The 19666-nt window shown below is 48.2% G+C and overlaps 1 protein-coding gene across 1 annotated transcript; it reads right to left on the bottom strand.

Moving 5' to 3' along the window:
* Positions 1–2486: 2486 nt before the first annotated feature.
* CHRM1 (cholinergic receptor muscarinic 1) lies at positions 2487–18355 on the bottom strand. The gene is made up of 2 exons (XM_081893042.1): positions 18259–18355; positions 2487–5094 (listed from the first exon to the last, which is right to left on the bottom strand). Exon 2 carries the CDS (start codon positions 4996–4998, stop codon positions 3415–3417), a length of 1584 nt encoding a protein of 527 aa, XP_081749168.1. The 5' UTR covers positions 4999–5094; positions 18259–18355; the 3' UTR covers positions 2487–3414.
* Between the last annotated feature and the right edge of the window lie 1311 nt (positions 18356–19666).

Below are 19666 nucleotides of genomic sequence, written 5' to 3'. Positions count from 1 at the left end.
AATTGTAGAGTTGAAAAGGACCAGAAAGTGGAGTCCCCCAAGGATTGGTATTGGGACCTGTCCTTTTTTTAACTTGTTCATAAACAATCTAAAGTTAGGAGTGAGCAGTGAGGTGGTCAACTTTGCTAATGACGCTAACTTGTTCAGAGTTGTTAAAGAGATTTCAGAGCTCCAAAAGGGCTTCCTCATATTGAGTGAATGAGCGGTAAAATGACAAATGCAGTTCAGTGTAAGCAAGGGTAAAGTGATTAATTTTGGGACCCCCCCCCCAAATTCACATATACTTCCTTGGGGTCTGAACTGGCAGTGACAGACCAGGAATGAGACCTAGGTGCTTAATAGCTCAATGAAGGTGTTGACCCAGTGTTCAGCAGCCATGAAAAAGTCAAATTCCATGCTAGGGATCCTTAGGAAAGGAATTGAAAATAAAATCATTGACATCATAATGCCATTATATGAATCGGTGCAGCCTCATTTGGAATGCTGTGCTCAGTTCTGGTTGCCTCACCAGTTGAGAAAGATTCAGAAAAGGGAAACCAAAATGATTGTGGGGATGGAGCAACTATATTTTGAAGATTGCAGTTACCACCATCCCTGACCACTGGTCCTGCTGGCTAGGGAAGATGGGAGTTGTAGTCCCAAAGCAGCTAGAGACCCAAGTTTGGGAAACACTGATCTAGAGGTTCCCACAAATGGAAACCATTTTCCCTGTGGGTGAAAATCTGTCCAGGAATTGAACCTGGGACATTTAGCTTGCAGGCAGCAACACTACAGCCCTTTCAATTTGTCATGGGTGCCTCTGCTCTTTCAGCTTTAAAAATAGAAACTTCAAGGGAAGGGGAACCTGTGTTGTGCCTTGCAGGGAAAATGAGCAGGACCTACAGCTTGGGGTTCCCCTCTGCAAAATCCTGTGTGTTTCCTAAATGTTGCAAGGTTTTCCTTCAGCCACCAAGGGGCAGTGTAAGCCTTTTCCCCACACTGTTGTCCAAATGCTGTCTCTCCTTAATCCAGGAGTAGCTAAACTGCCCTTCTCTAGCTTTGCCAGAGTTGGACCATCAACTAAAAAAGGCACCCTGGATTAATTTGGCAGGACCATCTTTAACAAAAAAATTGTTTTATTTTTAATATTAAAGGGGGTAAAGGGGACCCCTTACAATTAAGTCCACTCGCGAACGACTTGGGTTGCAGTGCTCATCTCGCTTTACAGGCCGAGGGAACTGGCGTTTGTCTGCTTCCGCAGACAGTTTTCCCAAGTCACGTGGCCAGCATGACTAAGCCACTTCTGGCGAAACTAGAGCAGTGCACGGAAACTCTGTTTACCTTCCTGCTGGAGCGGTATCTATCTACTTGCACTGCGTGCTTTTGAACTGCTAGGTTGGCAGGAGCTGGGACAGAGCAATGGGAGCTCACCCCGTCGTGGGGATTCGAACCGCCGACCTTTCAAATGGCAAGCCCAAGCGGCTCAGTGGTTTAACCCACAGCCTAAATACAGCGCAGAAGACAGACACCATAATAAAGCAGGCCTTCCCCATCATTGCTGGCACAGGAGGGAAGGCATTTTCTAGGACTGTGTGTTGCAAAATGTACATGCAAAAGCTCAAGACTTGCCAACACTTAGGCCCATGGGCACATTTGGATTTTCCAGGGAGTGCCATGAGTGCCACCTCCAATGGTCCATTCTCCCTGCTTCCTGGATCAGCCCGTTCCTAAGACATAGAAGGAAAGAGTGTGCCACACATACTCCTTATATTTCCCAGTCATCAGGGTGAAGGTTAGACACAATAGAATTAATCTGAGCCTTGAAAAGTACATAGAGCTGAAAGAGGAAGTGGGAACGAATGTCGCTTTTCCAACTTCCTCCTTCAGCTCTATATACTTTCCATGGGAGCTTCCCCACCTCTTGACTAAGGGGGTACTGGGAGGGGGAGAGGGCAGAGGCACCCCAAGCATCAGGGGAAGACCTCAAAGTTATCCTTGTGCACACGGGTGCGACGTTGGAAATCCCTGTGTTATCTGAAGCCCAAGAAGCTTGCGTTCCCTTCAAAATTGTACATTTATGCAGATTTAATGGATGCTCAGTGGATTAAGTAGCTCACACTTCTTTCATTGGGCCACGGCCTTATTTGTAATCATGGGCGACATTAAGATTGCATGCTTTTTTTTGGTTTTGTTTTGAAAAGGTGAAGCAAGTTCATAGAATCGTTAAAAGCTGGAAATGGCGTTAGACGTTTATCTAGCCCAACTACCTGCTCTGAGCAGGATCTATAACTTACTCATTTCATTACATTACATTTATACCCCACCTGTCCTTCACAGAGCTCAAGGCGGCATACACGATTTCCCTCCCCCATCCCATTTTAATCCTCACAACAACCCTGTGAGGTAGGTTAGGCTGAAAGTGATAACTCTCCAGGCTCTGCTCAGATGCCCTCAGCAAAGGAGAGAGCCTGCCATCTTCCTGGGCAGCCTGCTCTGTTCCACTGCTGCACACCTCTTTCCATTACAAAGTTTCTCCTAATCTTTAGTCCAAAACAGCTTCCCTGCAATTTCCACCCATTGCTCCCAGTTCTGCCTTCTGGAGAGGCAAACAACAGTAAGTCTGTTCCATCTTCTGTACAACACGGACTTGCTGAAGACTATTGTGTCTCCCCTTCTCTTTCCCACCCAACAACTTCCACCATTCTGCATAGGATTTGTAAAGCACTCGTTTTTATTGTCCTTCTAACAAGAGAAACAATGAGCAAGGCAAACAAAACTCATGTGCATAGGGTTTTAGCTAGTGTTAGTGTAGCTTAGATTTATCCATTCTAATGGGTCTGATCTGAGAACTTAGTTGGATACACCTATGGTTTTCTCTCTCTCTCTCATAAAGTCTCTGCCAATAAGCCTATAAATTCCAAAATCCGAATAACGAAGGGATACTGATTCAATCTGCACTTTCCCTACAACTTACTCTGCTTCCTTTATTCCTTTTGCAAAGAATTTGTGCTGGCCTAGAAGTTGACAGAGGAACACTTTATTTTCTGGAACAAATTTTTTCACAGACAGCCTACTTCTGAATACCAGATTCTGGGGGGTCTAGGTGGTTGAAGCCTTTATGTCCTGGTCTAGGATGGAGTGTCCCAGTGGTTCTTATGTTCTTAGGAGCAAAATGTCTTCTGAGCTTAAAAGTATATATATATTTAAGCATCCATTATGGGGGAGACCACCTCTGTGCCTCTGCAGTGCTGAATTCTGTAAACATACCCAGGCATATCATAGTTCCAAAATATAAATACCTAGCCCTAAAATTGGGAAGGATCTCTGTTCCATCCCCCTCTCTGTTTGCCCTTCCTTATCTTATGCACCACATCGGGGTCTTCGTGCCCCCTGCTCAATGGACCGGCGCCACCTAGGAGTTGCTCCCTTCTCCCTCTAGCGTCGCCGACCCCCACGACACTGCAGCAGCATCCGGAAGGTGGTCCGGAACGACTTATTGCAGAGGGCATAGCACATGGGGTTGATGGTGCTGTTGACATAGCAAAGCCAGTACCCCAGTTTCCAAAGGCCTTTGGGGATGCATCCCTGGCAGAAAGTCGACACCAGCACCATGATGTTGTAGGGAGTCCAGGTGATGATGAAGGCCAAAAGGATGGCGCTGAGCGTCCGGGCTGCTTTCTTCTCCTTCATCAGAGAGAGTGTTTTCCTTTTGGAGACACGATTCTTCCTCCTCTTCCTCCTGAAGGCTTGGCTCTTGGCCGCTGCTGGAGTCTTCTCCATCAGGGGTGGCATCGCTGCTTTCTTGAACTTGTTCTCCATGACCGGAGGTTGCCTTGGGATCCCGACGAGGACCTTTCCGCCCGCCCAGTTCCTACCGGACGCTGCCTTGGGATCTCGGCACTGACCTGGCTGCGGTGGCTGCAGGACGGTGCTGATCATGGGCAGGCGGATGACTGCTGAGCAGATGGTGTGGACTTCGAAGGGCTGTTCCTCGCCTTCGGATGACGTCAAGGAGTCGGCAGAGGCCTCCTCCACTTCCTCGTCCTCCGTGTTGTTCCAGCTGCCATTGCTGCTTTGGTCTACGAACAGGCCCTCGGCCCTCTGCCCAGCAGGAAAGCAGCATGTCTGCAGAGGAAGGACAACCACAGCAGAGGAAGCTGCGACAGAGTGGGATGGCTCCGAGCTGCTGCTGCTGCTGCCCCTGCTGCCACTGTTTGGGGGTATTCTGGAGGCAGCTTGGGGTTTGTTCCCAAACTCTGAGCCCTGTAGTCCAGACAGTTCTTTGGCTCTTTTCTGGATCTCCTGGAAGATCTTCCAGTAGAGAGCCACCATTATGATGACGGGGAGGTAGAAGGCCGCAATGGCCGTTCCGAAGGTGATGATTGGCACAGAGAAGAACTGGATGTAGCAGTCGTCCTCGGGGACTGTCCGCTTGCCGACAAAGTTCTGCCAGAACAAGATGGCGGGTGCCCACAGGATAATGGAGATCAGCCAAGCCAAGCCTATCATAACAGCGGCCCTCTTGGGTGTCCGCTTGGCTCTGTAGGTGAGCGGGCGGGTGATGGAGAAGTAGCGGTCGAAGCTGATGACCAACAGGTTCATGACAGACGCGTTGCTGGCAACGTAGTCCAGGGCCAGCCACAAATCGCAGGCCACACTGCCCATCGCCCACCGCCCCATGACAATGTAGGTGGTGTACAGGTTCATGGAGATGGCTCCAATGATGAGGTCGGCGCCAGCTAAGCTGAGCAAGAAGTAATTGTTGACGGTCTTCAGCTCCCGGTTGACCTTGAAAGAGATCATCACTAGAAGGTTCCCCACCACAGTGACAAAGGAGATGATCCCCGTCGTCAAAATGATCAAGACCACCTCCCAAAGAGAGTGCCCACCTTCTGACGAAGGCCTGGTGGGTTCCAGGGTGTTGTTTGGAGCTAGTGGGTTGCTTGAGATGTTCATGGTGTCACCGTGAAGTCTCTCCTGGTCACCATCTAGAAAAGGGTTCCAGGAAGACAGCCACATGGGTATGTGGAACAAGGTCCTTTTTTACTTCTGACGGCCACGTCAGATTAAAAGGAAGTGGCAGTTGCAGACTTTCCTTCAGCCCAAGGACTTCACCTGGAAGGAGAGGAATGGAGACAGAAGTCAGTAACATAGCCTGATGCCTGCAAAGCCTACATTGGTGGTCCCAGATAGATCCCCGCTCCAACTCTGAGCCTTAAAAAAAAAAAATCAAGTCTCTAGTCCTCTTAGAAAAACAGTTGTGAAGCAAAATGTGCAGGTATCCTCATAAGTGAAATCTGTGAAATGAGACAACCTGCCTGTTCCACTTGTCAGACATTTTAGCCAATGAGTGAAGTCAGAGCTATGCTTGATGCACTTCCTGTTTGGACACCAGGCAATATAAATCCCTGAACTCCTAAAGAGCTCCTGTTTCAACCTCCCCCTTCAATGCACTTTTCTGGCTTCTGGCTTCTTTTCTAAGTGGAAGCTCAACAGGTTAAGCCTTTTCTCATACAATTATGGGAAAAGCTTCACCGTGATAGCTCAATCAGTAGAGCATGAGGCTCTTGACCTGGGGGGAGGGAGCACATTTTTCAGGGGGAAATCACACTGTGAAATTGTGTGAGATCGCAGCATCCAAAATGGCCACTATTCTCTCGTGATTAAAAAAGGATGTCCCAGTTTTTCCGGGACACTTGTGGGGTATGCATTTGTCTCAATTTGCCTGCACGGTGCTTAAGTGGAGGTTAGACAATGCCCTGTCTTTACTGAACATTTGAAAGAACATAAGAAGAGCCTGGCTGCTGGATCAGGCCAAAGCCCCATCTTGTCCAGCATCCTGTTCTCAGTTTCCAACCAGATGACTCTGGGAAGCTCACAAGCAGGACCTGAGCATAACAGAGAAATCTCCACTTGTGATTATGAGCAACTGGCACACAGCCTCCAATAACAGAGGTAGTGTATAGCTATTGTGGCTAATAGCCATTCATTCTGTTTGGCTTGTGGGAAGATTTTATGACATGGATCATTCTTCTTGATTTGCTTGCAGGGCGTTTACACATCTTTCCGATCATTCTCTCATCCACCCATCCATCCATCCATCCATCCATCTCCCCATCACATTTCCAACTGCAAAAAGTCTGGTGTGTGTGTGTGTGTTTTAAGTAGGTTTGTTGCATCAAAGCACTTAAATGTACTTTAATTGTACAAACCTTAAATTCCTCCTGCAAAACATTTATTAATTTTTACTTTCATAACAGTAAAAAGGCAGCATTACAGTATCTAAGAATAAAACCAGCAAGAAGCATCCACTGTTAAATGCCGATGAGATACAGTAAAAAGGAGAAAATTCATTTTGCAAAGGAGGCCTGCGTTGAGAAGGGTGCTGTTTCAGACCCTCCAAGTGTCCCTATTTTCCAGGAACAGTCCTGGATTTACAGAAGCTGTCCTGGTTTCTGATTTGATCCTGGAATGTTCCACTTTTCCTTAGGGCATCCCTATTTTCATCAGGTAAAAGTTGGAGAGTATGGAGTTATTGGACCCCCGAACCCAGGAGATAAGTAACTATACAACCTTTAGAAGACATCTGAAGCAACCCAGTCAGATGGGTGGGGTATAAATAATAAAATTGTTGTTGTTGAATAGGATGTCCCTATTTTCATCAGAGAAATGTTGGAGGGTGTGCCATTCTCAGAAGGCATCTGAAGGAAGAAAGAGATGGTTTCTGCCAAATCGTCTACTGGCAGTGAGTTCCACAGGGCAAGGCTCACCACCCCAAGGCTCTGGACCCTTGCAAAGGTGAGCTGAACCTCAGGGGTATGGGGAAACCCCTAGAAATGCCCCAACTGAGGATCTCAAGGCTCGTGGTGGAGCATAAGGAATCAGGAAGGATTTTTAAGGTCTTTTGAGCCCCAGTTGTTTAGGCTTTGTGAATTAACCCAAGTACCTTGACCCATAGCAAATGGCGACCGTCTGCAGGTAATCTAAGAAAATAAATCTTGCATACCTGAAGGCCTGCCATGTGGGAGAAACAGCTGGTTTGGTCTACAGTGTCCTCAACTCAACCTTCTGTCCCTCCCTGGGCAGCTTGGAAGGTCTCCTTTGGTCTTTCTTCTCCTTCCTTTCTCCTTTCTCTTTCTCTCCCTCCTGCCCACCAAGGGGCAGCTCAGGGTGATGGCGGCAGTGGGGGGTTTCTCAAGCAGAAAGAGCCGGCCGTTGTTCCTTTCAAAACTGCTCCTTGTGTGGCTTCCCCCACTTCTTCTCTGTCTTCCCCTTGTGTCAATATTCCATAGTCACGAGTTCAAACAGAACCTCCTGGCACCACAGAGGCACCTTGGGAGAGAAGGAAGCTGAGGCCTGATTAAAATAGGGAGGCTTGTGGCTCAGGGGCAGGACCTGCTGGGTATGCAGGAGGTTCCAAGTTCAAGTTAAAAAAGAACTCGGGTAAGTGATAGAACAGGGGACGCGGGTGGCGCTGTGGGTTAAACCACAGAGCCTAGGACTTGCCGATCAGAAGGTCGGTGGTTCGAATCTCTGCGACGGGATGAGCTCCCGTTGCTCGATCCCTGCTCCTGCCAACCTAGCAGTTCAAAAGCATGTCAAAGTGCAAGTAGATAAATAGGTACCACTCCGGCGGGAAGGTAAACGGCGTTTCCGTGCGCTACTCTGGTTTGCCAGAAGCGGCTTAGTCATGCTGGCCACATGACCCGGAAGCTATACGCCGTCTCCCTCGGCCAGTAAAGCGAGATGAGTACCACAACCCCAGAGTTGGCCACGACTGGACCTAATGGTCAGGGGTCCCTTTACCTTTTTAAGTGATAGAACAGACTCTTCTGCCATTGAGATCTTGGTGGAACTGCTGCCATGCAATAGAACAGGAACAGGAAACCCTCAAGAATGGGGGGGGGGGCAGCCCTCCAACCCTCTCCATCTGGTCCTAAGGATTCTCCCCAGGCTGCAGTCTCACTGGTCTTGCTTTGAACCCCCAGTTTCTGTGCCTGGCTGGAATGTGCCCCTAAAGTCTGATAATGCTTCTTGCTAGCATGGATGGAAGATGGAGAGAGGGGTGCAAGTGTGTGGAAACTAGCACAGAGGTAAAATGCAGATGTACTGCTCCACCCAGTTTTGCTTTGACACCTCGCACCCACCCTGCTGTGGTCCTCATCTGGATTACCCCAAGCATGCAGTGGAAAGTGTTGTTGTTGTTACATTTTTATTCCATCTTTCCTCCAAGGAGCTCAAGGTGGTGTACATGTTATCCTTGTGAGGAAGGTTAGATGGAGAGAGAGGCAGTGACCGGCCCACAGTCACCCAGGCAGCAGGGTTACATGCCACTCCAATCTCCAAGCGGTGTGAAATCCCAGGGGCTCACTTGGGTTTGTCCCTTCCTCTCCAGGGTTTCCCCCATGCAATCTGAGACAGCGCCTGTGCGAAGCTAATTCCTCCTCTGCTCTCTTCATACCTTTCCTGGTTCTGGGAGACCAGGAGGGATGGGAGCCTGTCGTAGCAGGAAGGAGAGACACCCGTGACTTCCCCAGCCTGACTCATCCCTGCCTCTTGGCCTCTCTCCTTGCTCTCGCCTGCTTCAGTTTCTGCTTGTTTCTTCTTCAGCTTCAGGCTCCTCCCTCTTCTCCCTCTGACCTCCCCTTGCCGTCCCACCACCACTCCCCAAGCCCTGAGCCTTCTTCTCTTGGGCGTTGCCCAGCTGGTTCCCTTCCCACCATTCCTCTGCACCCAAGCAGTTCGTGAGACATCCACATTTTTGCCATTTCCCCCAGTATAACACACCGTTCTATGTTACCTTCACCAATGCATGCATTTCTTTGCCCATTGTTCTCCACTACAGTGGTACCTTGGGTTACATACGCTTCAGGTTACATACGCTTCAGGTTACAGACTCAGCTAACCCAGAAATAGTGCTTCAGGTTAAGAACTTTGCTTCAGGATGAGAACAGAAATCGTGCTCCGGCGGCACAGTGGCAGTGGGAGGCCCCATTAGCTAAAGTGGTGCTTCAGGTTAAGAACAGTTTCAGGTTAAGAGCGGACCTCTGGAACGACTTAAGTACTTAACCCGAGGTACCACTGTACATGCATTTTTGGTACACATTTTTTGCTTGCAGAACTGCACCACCAAATTTGAAGCAGTGCTGTCTTCGAAGGATTGCATTCCTTGTTTTGGGAAGGGCAAAGCAGGGAGGCTTCCTTTTCAACATGAACCAGACTGAAATCCACCCCCCCTTGCCCCCAATTCTCTAGACCCAGGTGCCAGGCTTACGGCACCAGCCTGCTCCATCCTCGTATTTTTGGGCCGTGATTTCTCTTGCTTGCTCCAAATGGTTTCTAAACCTCTACCAAGGCAGGGAGGAGAGGGGCTTGCCAAGTGAGGAGGCCAGGTGCGCGTGTCTTGCGGATCGGGCCAAGAGCGGAGCGTGGTCGAGAACGCTGCCTCTCTTAGGCATCCGTCCGTTGGTGGAAAATATTTACATTAGCTTTTGATGAATGGAGCTCTGGATGTCATCATGGAGGTGCTGATGGGGAAAGAGCTGCTCTTGCCACCCTCCTCCTCGGTCTGTACATCTTTGGGCGGCGAGGATCGAGAGCGCTAAGCCATCTGGAATATCCTGTGCCTATGTAGGTGCTCCAAGCCAGAGGAGGCCTGCCTTCTATTTGTCAACAAGAGGCAATCTCTCGGGTGCCAGAATTGGGAGACGGAGGAATTTGTCCCAGGGAGAGGGGGGTAAAACATCAGCGTGTTCTCCTGCCCAAACATTAGTTCTCTGGGACATTAGAAGGACAAAATTAACCCTGACAAATAGGATCGAAGCTCCAGGAAGTTTGGGAATTGTAGTACAACACAGGCAGCGGAAACCTGCCCTAAGCTGTGACTGCTGTTGCAACTGGGAAAAGGAAACAGAAGGGCTGGAGAAGGGAAGACAGAGTTGAAAGAAGAATCAGGGGGCCTTCCTGACTTGCCCAGCCAGGGGCATAGCGTGGGTTGCTGGTGCCCAGGGTGGGGCAAGTGTTGTGCCCTTGTGATGAATTGGGCAGCAGCTCGCCCCCTTTCTGGCCATTGTCTAATTAAGGGAGTGTCTCCTTGCAAACTGGCCCCAGCCTGGGAGTACAGTGGTACCTCGGGTTAAGTACTTAAGTTGTTCCGGAGGTCCGTTCTTAACCTGAAACTGTTCTTAACCTGAAGCACCACTTTAGCTAATGGGGCCTCCCACTGCTGCCTCGCTGCTGGAGCACGTTTTCTGTTCTCATCCTGAAGCAAAGTTCTTAACCTGAAGCACTATTTCTGGGTTAGCTGAGTCTGTGACGTGAAGCGTATGTAACCTGAAGCGTATGTAACCTGAGGTACCATTGTAGAGATAATGCAGAGAAACACAGAGCCAGGAACATTTTTGTCCCCATCTTCCTGAGTCTACATGATGGGCTCATCCACACTTGTCCCACAGTTTCTAGGCATGGGTACAAGACGTTTTTCTTTTGCCCCGTGGCTCTCCCTCTGGGGAAGCCACTGTTTTTGTTTGTTTGATTGTTTTCAATTTAGTTTTTATTAAAGACTTTTTTGTGATACAAAGCAAACAAGGAAAAGTACATGTAGCGTCTCCACTTTCAGTTCATAGAATCTTTTTTCACTGTTCATTTACATTCGGTGGGAGACACTGGACTCAGCTATACAGCTGCAAATAAAACGTTTTAAGTTTGTTGTAAAGTGCATTATACAAATGTGACACTAGATGGCGATGGTGAGCTATGGCAAATTCAATATATATTTCAAAACTTTTTTTAAAAAAGCATTTCCACAACGTTTTTTATATGTGTCTAGATTCTGCCACTATTGTCATAGACTTTTTGGGAGGGAAGGGGGGAGAGAGAGAGAGAAAGGGAGAGGGAGGGTGTTGTGGGGAGTGTTGATGACATTTTCATTCTGCATAGTGTTTGTGGCAGGGTTTTTGTGTCTACCACCCAGAGTGGCTGGGGAAACCCAGTCAGGTGGACAGGGTATAAATAATAAAGTTCTTCTCATCTTCTCAACCTGATTCAGTGGTAAACAATGGGCTTTCCTGGGGAAAGCAGTGTGACAAAAGGAAAAACCTTTCAGACCCATGCCTAGGAATCATGGAAGCATGGATGAGCCTTGGGACTAAAGAACCAGCGGCGTAGCTAGCCGCTCGGGTGCCCAGTGCGGTGCACGCATCCTGCAGCCAGGGGTGGGGTGTGCTGCATGGAGCCTCTCTGCCGCCCCCCCCCCTCAGCTGTAGGGCAGCTGAGAGAGAGGCGGTGGGCAAACACAAGCTCCATGCTGCCATTTCAGGCAGCACAGAGCCTGCGGGCGCCCAAGCCACCATGTCACTCCCAGGAGAGACGCGTGGCTCGGGCATGCTGCAGGCCCCGCGGTAAGTGCCAGCCCCCACGGTGTGGCGCCCAGTGCCAGCTGCGTTTTGTTGCGTTTCTTGGCTGAACTAAAAAGTTGCATGAGCCCAATTTTTAATTTTTATTATTTTGTTATTTTTAAAAACTCACATTTTTGTCATTTTGTCACACACCCCTCAGTGATAACACCTGGGCAGCCCGCACCCACCACACCCCCTTCCTCCGCCACTGTAGAGAACAAGAAGCTGAGAGGGAGTGCTATCCCTGGGATGGGTTGTAAGTTCAAAAGTGGGCAGGTAGGTAGCTGGGTGGGGGCTGGCTAAGGGTAGAGGGAGGTTTGTTGGGTAGCGAGCGCCCCTTTCGCCCTAATACAACAGCCTCAACTGGTGTGTGACTCACAATATCGGCGTGCATTTGTGGGAACGTTTCGCGTCTCACTTTTTTGAACCCTCTGGAATCTGCCAAAGCGTGTTCTTACTCACACTGTGTTTATGGAATAAAATCGCAGAGTGACACCTCCGCGCTGCCTGCCTTCCTCTCTTTCTCTGCCGCTGCTGTAAGTCAGCGTGCTGTTCTATTTTGGGGTTTGGTGCATGGAAAGGGCGGTGCGTTGCATGGATGTTCATGGGAGAGCGGGGAATGTGGCACCCGATTGGCTGCGGCCAGAGGTGGTGGCATTCCACAGCTCCACAGGCAGGGCGCTAATCATTACTTTCAGCGTCACAAAGGTTCATAATGTACATCGAAGCTGTGTGAAGTATTTCTCCAGTACAGTTCCAACAGTTGCTATTTTCAGGTGCAATTCAGTCACAAATTCCAGTTAGTGCAGGTTGCGCAATGATTCAAGTTGGTTTGGAGGTCTTGCGCAACAAACCAGCATGCCCTCCAACATTTCTCTGGTGAAAATCGGGATGTCCTAAGGAAAACATTCTGGAATCAAATCAGAAACCAGGATGGCTTCTGTAAATTCGGGACTTTTGCTGGAAAATAGGGAGGGTCTGAGCTACCTCCCATTGGACATTTTGTGATAAGGGGAATGTATACCCTCCAACGTTTCTCTGATGAAAATAGGGATGTCCTATTCAATGATGATGATGCTCCACACAGCCACTCTGGGTAGCTTCCAACGTATATAAAAACATAATAAAACAGTAAACTTTTTTTAAAAATTCCCTATATAGGACTACCCTCAGATCTCTTATATAGGTTTTATAGTTACTTATCTCCTTGGCTCAGGGGTTGCTTAACTCCATACCCTCCAACATTTAACTGATGAAAATAGGATTGCCCTAAGGAAAATGGGGACATTCCAGGATCAACTCAGAAACCGGGACACTTGGAGGGTCTGGAATGGCACTGTTTTCAACTTAGACCTCCTTTGCAATATGAATTTTCTTTTTTTAGCTCATTGGCATTTAACAATGCTTCTGTGGAGGCTTCTCACTGGTTTTATTCTTAGATATTGTAATGCTGCCTTGAAATTGAAATTAAATTGAAAGTAAAAATTAATAAATGTTTTTGTGGGAGGAATTTAAGGTTTCTACAATTAAAGTACACCAAAGCGTCTGGAATACACATGGGAAAGTGTGGGATAAACGATGGCTCGATGCAGCCTCACCTGACCTCTCTGCAAAAATGCTCAGTAAATAGCTGATGACGTCTAGCCACCCCACAGGCGTTGCCTGCAAACAAATTAGGAGGGACGCTCAATAAACAGGTCACCTGACGTGGCCTACGTCTGAGCACGAGCAGAGAGGCCTTGCCGCAAAAGAGGAGTGGATAAACTTTGTCTGTCTTTATTTTTGCAGGTGGATGACATAAATTGCTCCCTCCGGCACCAAGTAACAAAAACCTCCATGTTGAGAAACAGTGTGGTGTAGTGGTTAGAGGGTTGGACTATGAGCTGGGAGACTCAGATTCCAACACCTGCTCTGCCATGAAGCTCACTAGGTCAAGCACCTGTCTCTCAGCTTCACCTTAGTTGTAAGGATAAATGGGGAGTGGGGGGAAGAATAATCTCTGCCATATTGAGCTCCTTGGGGGAATGGTGGGATGCAAATAAACCCTTAAAAAGGTAAAGGTAAAGGACCCCTGACAGTTAAGTCCAGTCACAGACGACTCTGGGGATGCGGTGCTCATTTCGCTTTACAGGCCAAAGGAGCCGGCGTTTGTCCGCTCCGCAGACAGTTTTTCCAGGTCATGTGGCCAGCAGGACTAAGCCGCTTCTGGTGCAACGGAACACTGAAACCAGAGCAGCGCACGGACATGCTGTTCACCTTCTTGCCAGAGTAGTACCTATTTATCTACTTGCACTTTTTGGTGTGCTTCTGAACTGCTACGTTGGCAGGAGCTGGGACCGAGCAACAGGAGCTCACCCCGTTGTGGGGATTCAAACTACCAACCTTCTGATCGGCAAGCCCAAGAGGCTCAGTGGTTTAGACCACAGCGCCACCCGCATCCCTTAGCGTGACCTTAACTCCCGTTCTGTTCTTGCAGTGGATGAATGAACTTGAACGGTTTGTTTGCATTTTGTAATTTTGACTATAGTATTAATAAACATGATTTGTTTTGTGCACATTGATGTTCAAAGGTTGTTGCCGTCTCAGCCTAACCTACCTTGCAGGGTCGTTGTGAGGGTAGGATGTAAAGGGAGAGAACCATGTCTGCCACCTTGGAGGAAAGGGGGGCTTATCAAGTACAAATGTCCAGTTTCATAGCCAGCATCTGACTTTCCAAAAGCACCAGCCTGGCTGCAGTTAGAAACAAGTGGCGGTGCAGATAGACCTAGGATCTGATGCATTACATAATAGTGTATTTTATATCTGCAGACGCATCCATTCTCAATTGATGCCCAGAGTCGGGGACCGTCTGCCTGCTTACCCTTATTTAATTTCTCTCCTTCTAAAAGCCTTAATTTGAAACAGAAGGCAGTTGTTTACAACCTTGCCAGGGGTCCAGCAAGGCCCCTGAAGGGAATCTAACACAGGGACGTAAGGAGAGCCTGGCTGCCTCTGCTGGACCACACCAAAGGCCCGTCTAGTTCAGCATCCTTTCCTCACAGTGGCCAGGCAGACGCTCCAACGGGAAGCTGGGAAGCAAAGCCAGTGGTCAAGGGTAGGGTAGGAGCAATGACAAACCTAGAGAGCATCTTAAAAAGTAGAGACATCACCTTGCCAACAAAGGTCCGTATATTAAAAGCTATGGTTTTCCCAGTAGTGTATGGAAGTGAGAGCTGGACCATAAAGAAGGCTGATTGCTGAAGAATTGATGCTTTTGAATTATGGTGCTGGAGGAGACTCTTGAGAGTCCCATGGACTGCAAGAAGATCAAACCTCTCCATTCTGAAGGAAATCAGCCCTGAGTACTCACTGGAAGGACAGATCCTGAAACTGAGGCTCCAATACTTTGGCCACCTCATGAGTAGAGAAGACTCCCTGGGAAAGACCCTGATGTTGGGAAAGATGGAGGGCACAAGGAGAAGGGGACGACAGAGGACGAGATGGTTGGACAGTGTTCTCGAAGCTACCAGCATGAGTTTGACCAAACTGCAGGAGGCCGTGGAAGACAGGAGTGCCTGGCGTGCTCTGGTCCATGGGGTCACGAAGAGTCGGACACGACTAAACGACTAAACAACAACAACAAGGGTAGGAGTGCCATATTTCTAGAAGGAAAATTCAGGACACAAAAGTTGTTAAGCTTTTTTGGGGAGGGAATGAAAAATCGCACTAAAATGCTGATGGAATTTCACGAAGACTTAAAAACAAAAGAGCAGAAACTGATGTAAAAAAAGTGGAGAAGTGAAATTAAGGCTGGAAAATTGAGAACCAGGAAAATCAAAACGGACAGATTCACCTGTCCCTTGTGTGGGGTGGGGTGTCTTGACTTTTCCCACTTTTTTTGCTGTGGGAAAGAGAAACCAGATCTTCCAAAAGCTATGTGAAGAGAATAAAACGTAGCACATGTGCATTGCAAAGCTTGCAGGAAACTTTTGAGGCTGCCTTCGCTGGCAGGTGGTTAATGTTACTGCTGGGGGCGGGGGGCGGACTGGGGAAGTGAGCCCCCACTCAGCTCTCTCCAGAGAAGTGGAACATTTGTCTCATATCTTCCCCATATAAGCTCTCCCCGTCTGCTTAAGCCACGTGCTTGCAATTCCACAGAACTTGCGAGAGCTTCTAAACACTGAAGTGTTTGGAACTTTTCATTCGAGCGCGCAGGATTGAGCCCCTGAACCTCTTTCCAGTGCCATGGCTTGGCCCAGAAAGACATTTGATTTGACTGATTATCTGTACGCTGCTCCCCCAACAATGACAATCGACGCAGCTCCGGATAATTACAAAGCACTGAAAATTAGCAAGCAACATTTCTATCAGAGTAACTGTACTGAGCACAATAGCACAGAATTAAAGCGATGCAGTGGTCTAAACCACTGAGCCTCTTGGGCTTGCCAATCGGAAGGTCGGTGGTTCGAATCCCTGTGACGGGGTGAGCTCCTGTTGCTCGGTCTCTGCTCCTGCCAACCTAGCAGTTCGAAAACATGCCAGTGCAAGTAGATAAATAGGTACCGCTGCGGCGGGAAGGTAAACAGCGTTTTCCGTGTGCTGCTCTGGTTTGCTAGAAGCGGCTTTGTCATGCTGGCCATGTGACCTGGAAAAACTGTCTGCGGACAAATGTCGGCTCCCTCGGCCAGTAAAGCGAGATGAGCGCCGCAACCCGAGTCGTTTGAGACTGGACTTAACTGTCAGGGGTCCTTTACCTTTACCTTTTAAAGTGTTTCAGTTAACATGGAATGTTTCTTGGGGTGGTATATGGGGACAAATTGTTATATGCATTTTCAGAAAATGAAAACTCAACGCTCCCTCGCAAGCAGCAGCACATTACAGAAAGTAATGGTGACAGTGCCTCTGAGCATATAGTCACCTTGCTTTGGGGAGAGGGGGGAATCCCATGCTTCTGTGTTCTGAGAATCCTTTACATTATAATGACACTTTTCCTTCTTGGACCGCAAGGGGGCGTACATGGTTCTCTTCCCCTCTCCCAATTTTATCCTCACAACAGCCCTGAAAGGTAGGCTTGGGCTGAGAGATACTGGCGGGTCCAAGGTCCCCAGTGGTCTTCCATGTCTCAGGCCAGGGATGCTGAGTTGTGCCCAACATTGGAGGGGCCCATTGCGCATGCATGACGTCACACGTACGATGTCCCCCAACCCTTCTTGAGCAGGGGCAATGGGTCCCTTAATCTGGAAAAGGTGAGGTACACATAAAACAGTCTTCTTGGTACTAATTCTGGGTTCTCTGTTCAAATGAGAACAGCACTGCTTTCTCATTCCAAGCAAAACCAATTTGCTTGGAAGTACTGGTAAATCCTTCTGAAATGAATTGGAAATGCTTCTGAGTGAGCACGATTAACAAACAGGCCTTCTCTTTCCCGTGGTTCCTCATTGTAGCCCACAACTGTTTCTCTTCTGCCATCTGACCTACGCCTGCGATGCAAACCATCCCCTTCCAACCTCCAAGGGCACAGGATGGGCAGGAAGCATTTCTGTGTGTCTGTTGAGGAAATTCTTTCTGTTGTTAAACGGCAAGCAACATTCTTTCCCACAATTTTTCATTTGATGGGTGAATGTCTCAGTTTTGGTTTCCCTCCACATTTCCACGGCAGTTTGTGAATGCTGTTTTTAAAGGGCTTGTGAAAATTCAATTTAGGATGAATTTCTCCTGCTATGCACATTGTGGTTTTTTTTTTGGTATGCAATTTTGCCCATCATACACATTTTTCGCAAAGCAATTTCCTCTAATAGAGTGCAATTTTTCTGCATGCTAATTTTTGGCTTTACATGCATAGACACACATTTTACACCAGCGCTTCTATCTTGGCCCGAGAACTGCATTGCCATATTCTGAGAACTGTCAAGGTTTGCTGGGTTCAAATGAGGTAGGCTTGCCTTCAAATGTGAACAGAATCAAATTTGTCTTTCATTTCTAGGTGAAATGTGTTTATTTCTAATGAGCATCTAGTCTATATTAAATCTAACGCTACGTTCCAGAGAGGCAGCTGTGCTAGCCTATTCAGGCAAACAAACACAGAAATTGCCTTGTGGCACTATAAAACTAGACCCTTTCTTGCGGCTGAAAGCTTTATGCCACAGAATAACTGTGGATGTTTAGGTCTACAATCCACCGACCATCAGTGATTTGACACAGACAGATAATATCAAAAGAGCTCAGTGGGTAATGACAGTGGCGTAGTGTGGGGGGGTGCAGGGGGGGGCCGGCCGCACTGGGCGCAACATCTGGGGGTTAGGGTTAGGGGGCACAAATCGATGGGTTAGGGGGCGCAAATTACTTGCCTTGGCCCGGGTGCTGACAACCCACGCTACGCCACTGGGTAATGAGGCTGGTTTTTAGGCCTGAGAGTCACTGTCCTGGGTCAATTCGCCAGGATTTGTCCCCTTACATTGAACAAAAGCATTTTCCAGGCATTTGTAATTTCCCATTACATTGAACAAAAGCATTTTCCAGGCAGTCAACAGTTTTGGTAGGAATCAGCCACATGCTGGCAAATTCAGGTTGCGCAACTCAGGCTGATTTGGAGCATTTGCACAACAAACTCCCCCCCCGCAACTCCCCCCCCCGACTTCTTTTTATAAGGAAAACGATAGGCAATGCACAATAAATTGTGGGATAGCTGTTGCTTTGATGCTACGCCATCTAACATGCCCATAAACAAATCAGAACAAGTGCTAGATAAATTGCCACGGTTGTCTTAGCCTCCCCGCAAACTTTGTGCAAACAAGACAGGATGAATGCTCATGAAAACAGATTGTCTGGAAATGGCCTCAGCTGTGCCTTAGATCGTGTTGATCTCTAAAGGCTACAAGGCAGTTGACATGAATGCCTCACTTACCTTCCTGAGCCCTGACTCAGATTCTCGGATCATAGCCCATCCAGGTGAGATGCCTGCTGGCCTCTCTGGTTCCTTTGAGACTCACTGAAGACTTGCCTGGTCTCCAGCCGAGGGCTTTTGCTCTTTCTGGGATGTCTGGTAGTGGGAGCAAACAGCAGACTGGAAGAAGAAGGGAAAAAAACACCCACCCAGCACTCCAATAAACCATCCTCCTCTCCTTCGCTCCCTCTGCTGGATACGAGACCAAGAGTGAGACTCCTGGCTTTGTGGGAGGATTTTAGAAGGTTGTTATGGAATTGACAAATACGAAATGGATTAGTAGCATAGGAAGTTGCCTTCGGCTGAGTCAGACCATTGGCGCATCTAGCTCCATATTGTCTGCACTGACTGGCAGCAGATCTCGTCAGGGTTTCAGGCAGAGAATCCGATCCTAACCCTATCAGGAGATGCTGGGGTTGAACCTGGGGCATCAAGCATTAAAGCTCCATTGCTGGCCTATGGCACTTTCCAGCTTTTTTAAAAAAAATCCTTACTGTAAAAAAAAGAAAGCCACAAATATACCTCTGCTTTGGTAACTGGAAGCAGAAATGCTGATTTTTGTTTAGAAGGCTGGTTGTGAGAAGGGGTGTAGCCATGGGCTTAGTGTATTTTTATTTATTTACTTGATTTGGGGGGCAGCTGCCCCCCTGCCCCCATGGTTGCAGCTTTGCAGTTGAGCATCAGTCGGAACTGGGACGTGGGTGGCGCTGTGGGTTAAACCACTGAGCCTAGGACTTGCCGATCAGAAGGTCAGCGGTTCGAATCCCCGCGATGGGTGAGCTCCCGTTGCTCAGTCCCTGCTCCTGCCCACCTAGCAGTTCGAAAGCACGTCAAACTACAAGTAGATAAATAGGTACTGCTCCAGCGGGAAGGTAAACGGTGTTTCTGTGCGCTGCTCTGGTTCGCCAGAAGCGGCTTAGTCATGCTGACCGCATGACCCAGAAGCTGTACGCTGGCTCCCTCAGCCAACGAAGCAAGATGAGCGCCACAACCCCAGAGTCGGCCACGACTGGACCTAATGGTACTGTTTTAGGAAGTGCAACTAACATGGGCCGAAAATTCCACTGACACAACTGTTAAAGACCAGACCTTCTGATCGGCAAGTCCTGGGCTCTGTGGTTTAACTCAACAGTACCCAACCCAACAGCGCCAACGATACACAAACCAAAACTTGGACTTCTGCAGGTTTCATGATGCAGTTCTCCATCCAAAGACTGTGTACAAAAATATTTAGTTTTGTTTTTAAAGAAATGCTTTTAAAGAAACAAACACAGGTAAGGCTGGAACAGTGGGAAACTGAGAGAAACCAAAATCGGCAGACTTATCAGTAATGTGCCAAACTGAACTAAAAACTGGGAAAATAAGAAAC

Source organism: Podarcis melisellensis (genome assembly GCF_964234715.1).
Source record: "Podarcis melisellensis genome assembly, chromosome: 16".
Classification (NCBI taxonomy): Eukaryota; Metazoa; Chordata; class Lepidosauria; order Squamata; family Lacertidae; genus Podarcis; species Podarcis melisellensis.
The sequence above is the reverse complement of the archived record's forward strand: the minus strand, read 5'-3'. Positions and strand labels throughout refer to the sequence as shown.

Excerpts from the sequence above, each read along its gene's own strand:
- CHRM1 (XM_081893042.1), bottom strand. The coding sequence starts at position 4,998 with ATGTGGCTGTCTTCCTGGAACCCTTTTCTAGATGGTGACCAGGAGAGA.